Source organism: Brachypodium distachyon, chromosome 4 (genome assembly GCF_000005505.3).
Source record: "Brachypodium distachyon strain Bd21 chromosome 4, Brachypodium_distachyon_v3.0, whole genome shotgun sequence".
NCBI lineage: Eukaryota > Viridiplantae > Streptophyta > Magnoliopsida > Poales > Poaceae > Brachypodium > Brachypodium distachyon.
The window spans coordinates 46589282-46602292 of record NC_016134.3 but is presented as its reverse complement, the minus strand read 5'-3'; the positions used below and the strand labels follow the sequence as shown (position 1 = coordinate 46602292).

The 13011-nt window shown below is 41.0% G+C and overlaps 1 protein-coding gene and 1 long non-coding RNA gene across 3 annotated transcripts; both read left to right on the top strand.

Annotated features, from left to right (window-relative positions):
* The first annotated feature begins 2556 nt into the window (after positions 1-2556).
* LOC100837604 lies at positions 2557-5209 on the top strand. Of its 2 annotated transcripts, none has more exons than XM_010240424.3 (3): positions 2557-3109; positions 3411-3568; positions 4565-5209. In XM_010240424.3, exons 1-3 carry the CDS (start codon positions 2785-2787, stop codon positions 5117-5119), a joined length of 1038 nt encoding a protein of 345 aa, XP_010238726.1. In that variant the 5' UTR covers positions 2557-2784; the 3' UTR covers positions 5120-5209. The 2 variants fall into 2 exon arrangements, with proteins under 2 accessions (XP_010238726.1, XP_003577058.1); XM_003577010.4 differs by having other exon boundaries at positions 2558-3109; positions 3333-3568.
* Positions 5210-9941: 4732 nt separating this feature from the next.
* On the top strand, positions 9942-12614 carry LOC112272328. The gene is made up of 3 exons (XR_002965977.1): positions 9942-10027; positions 11999-12097; positions 12495-12614. It is a non-coding gene; the product is annotated as an uncharacterized LOC112272328 (long non-coding RNA).
* Positions 12615-13011: the final 397 nt, after the last annotated feature.

The following is a 13011-nucleotide window of genomic DNA, read 5'->3' as shown; positions in this document are numbered from 1 at the left end:
CATTGGCACTGATTGTAACTGCGATGGGAGTTCCAACTGACTAAAATGACCAAGTATTTTGTCAAATAACTCGCTATAGATTTTTTTTGCTGGAAAAAAGAGCGTTCTATTGAATCACATAATAGTTTATTTACATTCCGTGTTTAACACGGCCAACAACTCGACAGGACCCGATCCCAGCCAAACAGCTGTTCTTGCATCACTCCTAGCAACATTGGCGAGAGTATGACTAGCAAAATTCTGAGACCTAGTTATATTTTCGAACTTGAACGCCCTTCCTTCTTGCACCAACTTCCTGATCTCTTCCACTAAGAACATGAGAGGGGAATGATCCTCCTTCTTAGAGCTTGCCATCGCCAGCGCCGTCGCACGGTCTAGCTGAATCAGGACTGGTTTTGCCGTCCATTGCAGGGCAACTCGCTGTAGACTTGACAAATAATTAGAAGATATCGTTTATTCTAAATCAGAAAAAGCTCCCGATCAATCCCGTATTTACAATGTCTACGTCTTTTACTACTCCGGTTTCAACGAGATATCTGCATAGAGGGAAATAGATAACTTTGTTCTAAGTCAAACCTGTAAATTTTAACACCAAGCTTATGGAAATATAAAAAGTTTTTTTTGCGAGATCACGGGGAGGGGGGATCCCCACCTGAATATATTCCCAAAAGGAAGCACGAGGGGCAATACACCTTGCCGTAGCAAGAACATAAGAAAACAAAAAAACCAGCACATGATTACAACACAACGCCAATGAATCCACAAAAGATGCTAAGCTATGAAGCCTATGTTGTGCTATAATCAACGAACAGAGTATCACGAGCAATAGGAGGAGGACTGTCACAGACAGCACCAGAGAGCGAGGTGGGCATAACCAGAGCACGAAAACTAAGCCAGGGAAACCGAAGCATCATCATCAAGAAGTCGCACCGATGCCATCGATCCTTGGGGAAATAGACGACGTAGGCTCGTCGAGCACGCATAGATGTGTCACGCAAATCCTCCACTGGAGGGTGGCTTTTTCGAGTGAAGTAGAAGACGACAGGATGGTAGCATGTTCTCAAAGTGTGTGACGAGTGAAAGATATCTCCCAATGGGGGTGGTTTACACAGTGGAGGAGTGTAGAAGAAGGACCCATACGACGACTATAGGATGACAACAAAGGCAGCCAAGCAGAAGTTTATCGGAGATCCGGAGGAGCTAACCGGAAGGTGGATGGATCTTAGATCGACCGTTAGCAGCACACACACACCCCCTCTGTCATGGCTATCTCCGGTAGGAGGATGCCGCCTCCATGGCTGCCAACTGCAAACCATCGATCCTGGAGCATAGCATCACAGGGTGTATAGAGACTTTCGAGTCCAAGCCACGACACCAACCGTTAGGCGGTGACGCCATCACAGCTGTCATCTGCAGATAGTGATTACCAAAGGTCATGGCAAAGCCACGACCGACAAAGGGAGGGACCGGACAAAATAGGAGCGCACGGTGCATTTCCTAAATCAACATGTAGCACGGCAAAGGCATGTATGATCTGAGGGCATGGGTGGCGGTTGAACGAGGATGGACGGATGCAGGTGGAAGAGGGCGGGTGGCAGTGGAGCTCCTCCCTTGACTGTCCGAGGATCAGACCACCGGAGCTGGTCATGGGGTTAGGAGCAGCTGGGCGGGGGCCGGAGGAGCTTGCGATGTGGCCGGCGCAAACCTGAGGGGGGGGGGGGGGGAGGGTGGGACGACGGATGCCATGGAGGAGGGAGACGGACCTGAAGGCGGGCGACCAGCATCGTCTCAAGGTGACGGAGGCGGTTGGCAGCGGGCCGGATTTGGGCCGAGAAGCCCGCGGATGTGTGGGTCAAATCTTGGGGGCCGGGGAAGATGAGCGATAGCAAAAACATGAGATGTGGTCACCGGAGTCCATGGAGGAGGAGGCGACGTCTGTTGCCAGAAGCCCGCACCATACCAAGGCCCCGCGGGTCTGGGCCTTGAAGCCCGCAGCGGACACGGGGACGTGACAGCGCCGCCGCGGAGGCGGCATGCCCACTGCAAGGGCGCACGGCAGGGCTTCGGATGGCGCAGGCTTCAATCTCCAGTAGTGGCGAACATGGCGGTCGTCAGAGACCGGAGCACGGCGGGATGGGTGTCGAGGAGGCTTCCTCCCACGGATCTGGTCCGACAGTCACCGGATCCGAGGAAGAGGCCAGCGGATCTGGCCGTTCCACACATCGACGACGAGGAGCAGAAAACGAGCTTCGCTGGCAGTGTAGGAGACGCACGACTGGCGAACTCCTCGCCGCCACCGTCGTCGGCAAGCCCCGGGTTTGCCGGCGCCTGCCTCAGGCAGCGGTGAGGAAGGACAAGGGTAGGGAGGGTGGCAGCGGCGGGAGCTAGGGTTTCACCTCGCAATTCGCCCTAAATATAAAAAGTTTGATTTAGAAACATGGACGGAAACAAACAGGCGCTCTGGATCCGGCCCCTCGTCCTCACCGCCCGCTCCCAGATCCGCGACGAGGGATCGACAGCCCTTTGTGGGCTAGTCTAATCCGATTAAGGCCCAGGCCCTTAACGGCCGCAATTGCTAGTATGCCCCCGTATGTGTTCTTCGCCGCAGCCGTCTAGGGTTCCTCTCCCCTGCTTCCCTTGCAGAGCGGCCATCCCTTTTGTTCTCTCACCATATTGGAAGAATCCGATTCCCCATCACAATCAGATGCAATATATAAAGGTATAGAGAGGAAGCCCGTAGCCGTGATAAACGCACGGAATCGGCGGCCCGGATCTCTCTACGGCATGGCGAGCAGCAGCAACGGGGAGCGGAAGCGGGCCAGACCGGACGGGCGGCGGCGGCCTAGCGCCGCCACGGACGAGTACATCATGATCGGCCCCAACGAGCCCTTCGCAATCCCACCAGGCATGAGTAGGGAGGAGGCTATTCGCTTCTTTCAGGAAGCAGAGCAGGCCGCTAAGAAGGTCATCGCCCTCTACGGCGACGGCCGTCCGGCGGACGGCATACCGCGTGCCAGTCATCTGCCTAATAGCTGTCACCGCGATGGTTCGATATACACTGTCAATTTCGGTTGGCATGTGGATTACTGTATTTCCGACCGTACCGAGAGTAAGTTTACTTCCCACTCTGAAATTCGTGTATATTTCATTTCAAATATGAAAAAGTTGTACTAGGCTTATTTCAAAACCGCGATACTTACTTTGGATCAGAGGGAGTATTAATTTTATCTCATCCAATAGTATAACTTTAATATTTAATACCAATTCTATTGCATAGTATGATCACAATTATAACTGTAATTGTTTCAATACTATTTTTTTTTCTTTTATAGCCCAGTTGGAGCCAATGATGTTAGCCGAACCAACAGATTGTCAACCGAATCGAGAAACGTGTGATTTTCATTTTGCAGATCCTATGATGCAAATTTTCTCATTAAAATTGGCTAAGATTTCGAGTGGTATTAGCCCAATCCAATTGTATGGATATCTAGCGGTTCGTGATATTCGTGATTCGGGACTTAATTATATATTCAATCGTAGCAGAGATGACCCCATCACGATAAATGAGGTGAGCAACCTGCAATTATTTCTAACTTAATTTTTGGTTCTAGACAATACCGTTTATGTGTATTTCGAACTTAATATTATTTTAGATAGAGTTTTTCTATTAAATATGTACTTCATCCGATCCAAATTACTTGTCGCAGTTTTTCTGGATACATATGTATCTTCATACTAAAACGTGTCTAGATACATGCGTATCTAAACAAAAATGCGACGAAGTATTTATCATTTGTATAAAGAAAACACCTTTTATAACACAAACCGTATAACTAAAACAAACACACAAAAATGAGAAAAAAGTACAATAAAGAAAACTAATACTCCCTCTGATCCAAATAACTTGTTTCAGCTTTATTTAGATACACATGTACCTACACAACAAAACGTGTCTAGATACATGTGTATCTAGACAAAGCTATGACAAGTAATATGGATCGGAGGGAGTATGTTACTTGGTAAACATCAGTTCTTTTCCTTCAAGGATTTTTTTTGCCTCCACATCGAATATGTTATAAATCAGTATTCCGCATTGCTGTTATAGAATACTTCCTCTGACCTATATTACTTGTCTCAAATTTGCCCAAATATGGATGTATCTATGTTTAAAAAGCGTCTAGATACATGTAATATTTCGACAAGTAATTCCGGCCGGAGGGAGTAATTAACGATTAAGATTCTAAACAAAAATATAATAAAGTATACTTAATTTACCCATTTGATAGCTAGGTTTATTAATTTGAGTAGTAATAAATGGATCTTTGACATGTGCTGAGTATCCTTCCCCTTATACTAAAAATATCATTAAACAATAAAATATCTTAAATACCTAGCCCTGTCTTGAAACTGTAAAATATCTATGCAATTAGGCCTTATAGGCAATAAGGTAATATAATAAGATTTCACATAAAAATGTAATAATGTATATGTCTACACATTTTCACTAAAGTTGTTGTTAGCCCTAGATTTTTTTTTACTTTCACTAACTAAATACTTTTTGTAGGGTTCTCTCATAGAAATGACTGGTCCTAAGCGAGGCATCGGAATGAGTTGTGATGTCCTAATTGAATATGACATGAAGATCAAGAAAGGAGGAAAAGAGGAGGAGGATTTACAATTGATCGATGGGGTATCCGACTATAGCGCGGTGTATAACACATCATGCAAAGCATTCATGAATCGCATCGATGGTGATGGTGGTTCGGTTGACATAACATTGGCACTTATTCGTAGAGCGGTGGAGGCCATGATAGAAGTTGTCGTATCAGAAGTGTATAATGAGGGATTCGATTTATGTCTCAGTTCTTTTGTGAGTGGGATAGGAAAGGAGATCCAGCTCTTTCATGGTGTTGTTGACGAGCCATGTGGCTTAAGAAGATCTGTGGTCGCTGTTGCGTTGGATACTTTGATGGAGCTGAAGTTCAAGGTTTGTCATGGATGTGGGGAGATTGAACGCTGCGCTAACTTCAAAGCTATCAAGCATGGATCTGTCAGTCAAGACATAAAGTTTGATCAGGCGTCTATCAGTGTGAAGGTCACTTGGTCGACTTTGTTGTAAAAGTCTATCTAATTGCAATTCATATATAATTCAAACTCTTGTATACCCGTGGTTTATGTGACTAAGTATTGCTATCTTTTTTTTACACTATTATACTGCAGCAGGAACAGGTGCAGGCCATCTGCCAAATCTGCAGAACAAGGGCCCAATGCTCAACTGCTGGTAAAGCCGGTGGGAGATTCTAGCATGTTTATACTAGAAAATAAGGCTCTGCGCGGGCGATTCTGCATTTCTGCGAGTTGCATTTAAAAGAGAATAATGATAGGATATACAGTGTTTATCAATTCCACTGGCCTTCCTTGCAAGATTTTAAATGTTGTGGTCTGAGTTGTTTTCTGCCGATGCAATTCCAAGCATTGCATCTCTGGTAGTTTAGTCACGTTACCTACATATTTTTGGCATTCGTTTTTCTTTGAAAATATATTTTTGACACTCACTGACGATCTATGCTGTAGAAACGTTATATGAAATATATCTTCTGAGGAAGCAAAAGAAGAAAGGAAAGATGCTTCTGAGATCATATAATTTAGGAAACGGGTCAATATGGGAGCCAACTGTTTCATCATGGCAACACGTGTTTACCCTGTATTTCCCCCATAATAACTCCTCTTGGTTTGATAATCCAACCCCTTGCATTGTACCTCTTCTGGTCGATAATGTAACACCTATTATAATTAAGAAAGAAATAAAGAGGTATTTTGCTGTCCAAAAAAAAAACTAGGGATGAGATAAGCACATCCTATAAACTGTAACGGAAACATTGCTTAAGCTGATGATAACACTCTCTGATAATAAAGGCTTGTGGAGTAATGGAAAAGTAATCCATATAAAATGATTTAAATCTTTGGTTTTCGATATTAAAGCTAGGTGATAAGCTTGGACCACTATATCTCCATTTTGTTTATATTTTACCCCACATGTTGCTTGCACTGTGTATTACCCCCAGTATCTATAAGAATAATTTCAAACGTATAGTGCCAGCCTCAGATCTGAACTATTAACTATGCACAGATCAATCTCAAGATCTTGTTTCGGATCAAGCTGTATCTCTCAATGCTGGAAAAATGGTGAATTTATCGCTTGAGAGGGGAAAAAAGTTAGATGTAAGATAGAAAATGGTAACTAATAGTCAGGATTGAAGGATAAAAATTTCTGAACTCAGTCTCTGCCGGGGCTCCTTTTCATGGACTCACGCGAAGACATTTTGAATGAGATCATCAAAGCTGATTCCTTACTCCATCTTGCTTTAATCTAGTAAAATGTGTTTTCAGGGCACCATGTTCAATAAAAGCTGTTTTGTAGTCCTCGTCATGTTGGTCACATAATCTTCTAGTAACTCTGATCCTAAATTGTTGTCTGTGTTTTAGTTCAAATTTGTACTAAAATCACGACAAGAATTTAGGACCGGAGGGAGTAACGTTTAAGTTGAAGTTACTATGATGGTAAGACTATATTGAGATCACTCTGAAGTTATATACTATCTCTTCACTTTTCTTGAAGCTCAGGGCACAACAAAACGAGCTCAGTTTTCACCTTTTTTCGATGAACAGGTACCTCCTCCCTGGCTCCTTATTCACTTTTGTTGAAGAGATAGTATATACCATCTTGTACTACTCTTAAGTATCCTGCAAAATTCATGTCTTGATACAAATTGTGAAAGAAATTGCCAAGCTAAAGAAAGCCCATCACAAATTGTTTATTCCCCTGTACTTCACTTGACTTTAATACAAAAGGTTTGCTATGTCACTATTCACCATTTTTGCAGAAAGTCATTGAGTTTGTCTAGCTATTTGATTTGAATGCTCTTTATCAAGCACTGCAACCGATTAACAGTAAAGGATCTATAGGAGTCAAGGTTGCCAATGCCCAAGGCTATGAATGCAAATTCAACCAACATGTCCTTCCTGCTTGCGTTTGTAAAAATTTAGAGCAACTAAGCAGCTGTCAGCTATGAATCCCCTGATCTTTAAGCATGGAGGATGTTTTTTCATTTGTATAGTCAACAATTGAACATGCAACAGCTAATAAAAGCTGCACAATAAAGCTCAGTGTTGACACGACATGAAACACAAACAATAGAATATTTTTTCCTTGTTCCCGGACCTCAGCCAAATGGTGCAGCTACTTGTCTGGTCTGCAGCGTGCTGGTTCGTTTAGATTATATGCTCCCATGAAAGGATGCTCGAAGGCCATGTGCAAGGGTTAGATTAAATAGCACACTATTTTGCAGCCTACAATAGAAAAGGGTCCTCTAGGTCTGAATTCTCTGTTGTTTTCACTTTAATTATAGCCTGACAGCTTTATAAATTTGGTTCTTGTTTTGCTTTCGCCTGTTTAGCATATTAAAATTTGTAAAAAAATAAAAACAAAGGTGTGTGAGCTGCTTTCCCTTTCCTGTTTTCTTTTATATTTACAAGAAGTCTGCAAAAACGTTTGAATTAAGAATGTCCACTTTCTATGGCTAATTACATTATGCTAGTACATCCATGTCTCTTTAATCAAAGCCTTATCGGTAATCGCCTCTTATATTAAACCTTGGGAAACGGAATTTTGGCTCCTTGTGAGTAATCTTGAAGCAAGTACAGCTATCCATTGATCCATACTCCAAATCTGTCGGTATCTTCAAGTCTTTGACATACTACTAAGTAATAATATTTACCGTTTCCTCTTTTTTTTCTGCTTTTGTAGATCTGCAACTGCAAATACTGGAGTTTCAAGAGACTTGTGCTGTTGCTTATAGGTTTTAAGTTTTAACTGTTTAGAATCGATCCCTGTACTCTTTCATACACATGTTTGCGCAGTTGGAGGGCTTCTCTAAAGGTGCAAACGGGATCCCGCGAAAGTCCCGCTTCTAGTTCAATTCTCAAATCTTCTATTCAAATTCTGAACAAATTTTGAATAGAAGATTTGAAAAATGAACTAGAAGCGGGACTTTCGCGGGATCCCGTTTGCATCCCTGGGCTTCTCTCCCGTTTGTTTGTGATCATTTGACTGGTTAGTATGTTAATATGGCCATGGCTTACCTAAAATGTGACCTTCTGCTGTTGAGCTTACGTAGCAGAGAGAATGCTGTTTTGAGCATTGTTTCTCTGGTTGGACTTTTGAAATTAGATGACTGAGGCAAAAAAAAAAGAGAGTACTGAATTAAGCTGTGCACTGATCTGAATTTTTCTCTCTACATGATAATAGTCAACATGGTCATTCTAGTGCTGTCTGTTTTTTTTCTTTAAAAATAGTTCTGTATATTTTTTTAAATGATCTTCCAATCCTTCAGAAACACGAATTATTTGACAATCCCCACAAACTCCTAAATCACCTCCATAAAACCCACCTCTTTGGCTTCACATTTTTCTTCTGGTGTATGTCTTATATTTTCTGGGACCCTTTTCCATTTGAGATTTTTGTTCCTTATGAAAATATGGTCATTTGAAGTTGTGTGTGATGGGCAATCGAATGATTTTTCAGAAAATAATATTGCTTCTTGTTTTTTCAAAAAGGAGGGGTCTCCCTCGGCCAATATTGCTTCTTTTGCGAACAGCCCAACTTCAGGTTTATTTGTAGTTTTATTACAGTAAGTCTCAGTCCTTTCAAGAGTAGAATATACTCTTCTGATTTTTTAATTCTTGCTGGTAACAGACATGTAGACCTGAAAACTGTAATTGCTTCAGTTCTATCTTCCTTACTTTCTTTTCTTACAGTTGTAGCTCACCAGTCACCAACAATATTTTTTTCGAGGAACAGTCACCAACAATAATAAGAAGGTTGACGTTTTATATGATTGATCGTCCTCCTACTAATGGGTACTGTTGCGTGTATATATATGCTCGCCACGGTTCTCAAACCAGAAACCATGACCACTACTCGTATTAAACTCTTTGTTCTTTGAAGTACATTTTTTTTCGCGTGCTCGTGAAATTATTTTGTCTGAATTTATCTTCAACGAATGTAATGGTACTGTTCATGTTCCTCTGCAAAACCAACATTATGTCTTACCATTCCCAGGTATAAATTATCCAAAAAAAGCGCAAAGAGGGGATAGCAAGTGTTCATGTAAAGAACCGTTTCTTGCGACATTTCTTGTTCCTTTTTATGTGAAAAGAAGAGGCGAATGAGCATTCTGTTAAAGTGACAGGGGTAAGTTATTTTGCTTTCTCAGTACACTGTCCAAGTGCAGTGAATGCAATATCTATCGGTACCACGCTGTGCCTTATCCACGGCTCATTTCTTATCTTATCAGTGGATGCTGCAGAAAATTTGCTCCAGCTGCAGCTTCAGAGATACAGCTGCACACACCGTGAGCTTCCTGTTTCCAAGGCAAGGGACATTCCATTTATTTTCGCTGATACTTCTTTATTTTGTTTCTACCTGCTATTTGTGGTTCATAGTCGATCAAGTCTGGTCGTCGAAAATTTACTTATGTATAAGGTCTATTTCACCGCCACAATTGTATTGTGCCGTACTCGCAAATTTTGGCTAATTTCACGATACTTTTTCTGCCATATTTAAAATTAGTGTTGTATGTATTACAAATTTCTTCAAATCCTACTCTTGTTTTCATTTATGTTCGGGTCCACTGCTTATGTCCTGGTGTAGTTTCTCTTGTCTCTAGGGGCTATTATTGTATTAAATGGGTTGGAGGTCATTAAAATGGATGGGATATGAGAGCATAGCACCGTTGGTGGGCTTGTTTATTCAGACCTATACCTGTAGTTTTATAACAACGAGGGTTTGGTTTGAAGCTTTTACAGTTACAGCACATGATGGATTTGACTGCTCTATTTTATGTCCCACTTTTGAATACTCCTCCAGGCTCCAGCTACTGATTTCTCAAAAGGCCAGAACGTACATCCTTTCGGTCTTATCCCACCCGACGCCTGAACCGCTGGACAGGTTGGCTTCACCAAAGAGGTTTGGTTTTATTTTACCCAGCAGAAAACAGGAAAAGCTCTGCCTTTTCTCGTAGATGTTCTTATTAGGACTTGTGTTAGGGCATAAGAGTAGCACTATGTTTATTAATTTACTAATAATTTTTTGAACTCTACTTGGAACTTTAAAAACTCTCAAAAGAATTGTACTCCCGCCGTTTATAAATAACTAGAGTTTATACATAGTATAATTCAATCATGTAGATGGAGCTTAGTTGGCGTTTAAGGATACGGTGTGTCACGAGAGTGTAACTGGTCTGTTGTTTTTCTTTGTTTTAATTATCGTGAAGCTTAAGATTTATTACAAAATAGTCATGTCATAGTTTCCAATGTGCAACTTTGCATTACAAATGGAAAATTTGACTAATCCTTATGTAGTACGCATACGACAAGAGGAAAATATGAAACTCACGTTAGTACTTGGGAGTATCATTTGCTAATTTGATAGTAATTCTTTCGTTAACTTGGAACTCTAAAACTCTTGGAAGAACTATAACTCAATTGTTCACAAATAATCGGTGTTTGTACGTAGCACAATCCAGTCATGATCAGGGATGGCACCCGCAGGCTATGACTACAGGTTGAGCCTTCTCATACCATTACCCGTACTCTTTAAGTTTACCCGTTACCCGTACCCATACCCGGCAACGGGTACAACTTTTTTCCATACCTGTCACCTGTCAGGGTAGACGGGTACCCATGGGTAAAAATACCGTTAATAAAATTTGATCGACAAGAACATGTTCCTTAGAAACGGCATCATATTTCTCAAAACCACAACAATTTTGTCACAACAATACTATATTAACACAGTATAAATAATAACAGCACATAAAAAGACAATATATCGTTTAAAACGGTAAATGGCAACACATCACACATGTATGAGAGTTTATTATACGGATAAACGGGTACAAAGGTATGGGTTATGCATTCTCGTACTCGTACCCGTTCTACCTGATGGGTATGAAGTATTTCACATGCATTTGCGCACCCGTGGATTAAAATTCTACTCCAAACCTGTACCCTAATGGGAATTTACCCACCGGGTACGCGGGTAATGGGTACCCGTTGCCAATCGCATTAGAATTCTAAACTTCTGGAAGAATTGTACTCTTGTCGTTCATAATATCGGGTGTTTATACATAGCACCGTACAGTCACAATCCACTCATATCGACACAACAATACGATGGGCCGGTGTCTGGCCTTCATGAATCACTACTGATGTTAAGTGCTCAAGGGTGTCTTCCCTAAAAAAAAGTGCTCAAGGATGTAGCGAGTGTTGTGACCGTAACTAATCTATTTGTATGATTGTAAATAGCTCCCCATTTTTAATTGCAGGAACAAAGCTTATGCCTTTTTTTGCCAAAAAGTTGTGGCACGGTTTTCAGGCCATGTTTGTTTGGGCTTCTGCTCAGCTTTTGGTGCTTCTAGCATTCTCAAAAGCACTTCTCCCGTTTACGCATGAAACTAAGAAGCACATCTGGACGTGCTTCTCAGCTAGAAGCACCAAAAGCACGTCGATGCTTCTCAGCTTCACGTGTAAACAGGAGAAATGCTTTTGAGATTGCTAAAATCACCAAAAGCAGAAGCCCAAACAAACAGGGCCTTAGTGAGTTACTTTTTGTTATACATGGAAATTTGACTATCCCGTATGTCAGTGGAAAATATGAAACTTATGTTACAAAATATTTCCAGAAACTATGTTTGCCTTTTGTCATTGTTTTTCTTATGTTAGTGCTTGGAAATAGCATTGTATTTGCTTGTAATATTTTCTTTAACTCTATTGACAATTCTTGGGCTTTTGCAAAAATTATACTCCCGCCTTTGATAAGTAATTGGTGTTTATAAATAATACCATCCATCGATAATCCAATTGAAACTCTAGAACTCTTGGAAGAATTATACTCTCGCAGTTCATAAATAACTAAACTACTTTTATACATATATAGCACAGGATCCAGTCATGTGGATAGCACCTTGTGGTTCGTGGGCTAAAGCAGAAGATTTTGGCCATCATGAACCGCTACGGATGTAGCTTACCGAATAAGGTGTGTACTATGCCGTGATTGTAACTTGTCTGTTTGTAGATTGTAAACAATTTCTTCTTGCTATTAATTGTTGAGGCGCAAAACTTATGCATTTCTTTTGAAAAAGTCATAGCATGGTTTCCAATGTGCAACTATGTGCTACATAACGGAAAAAAATATATGAAACTTATGTTATTGTGTGATATTTTCAAGTATAACCGAGTTTGTTTTTCTCATTGTTGTTCTCACGGTAGGACCTATGTTAGGACATGGAAATAGCACTGGTATATACTAATTTGCTAGTATCTTTCATTAACTCTATATAGAATTATAATCTTTTGTGAGAATTATACACATGGTTTTCATAAATAATTGGTGCCTACATATCACATGATCCGGTCATCTTCGAGTCTTGTAGGCACCACCGCACAACTGTTGACTGCAACGGTCGAGGAGCGTCTGGCCGTCGTGGATTAATGAAGGTTAGCTATTAAAGATCTCGCAAGTGACAAGTGTCATGAGTGCATGGTAATTTTGTAAGCTTGTGAATAACTTCTATTATATATTAATTGATGAAACGCCCATGCGTTTCTTTGAAAAAGTCATAGCAAGGTTTCAAATGTGCAACTTTGCGTTACACATAGATGGTTTGACTATTTCTACTTATGAATTCCATAGCGGAAAATACAAAACTTACGTCATTAAAATATTTTTTCTCTGCTACCATGTTTGACTATGTCTAAAAAAAGGCTCTAAATTGAGATAGTACTCCTATTCACTACAACCAATCTTAGAAGAAAAGAGGCAATCTTTCAATTTAGAAATGTTGGGTGAAGGCAAGAGGTGAAAGCAATTGTAATCCTTCGATTTAAAAATGTTGGGATGGATGCAAGAGGGACAATCAAGAATCTACCTTTGATGCCTTTTATGTAAGT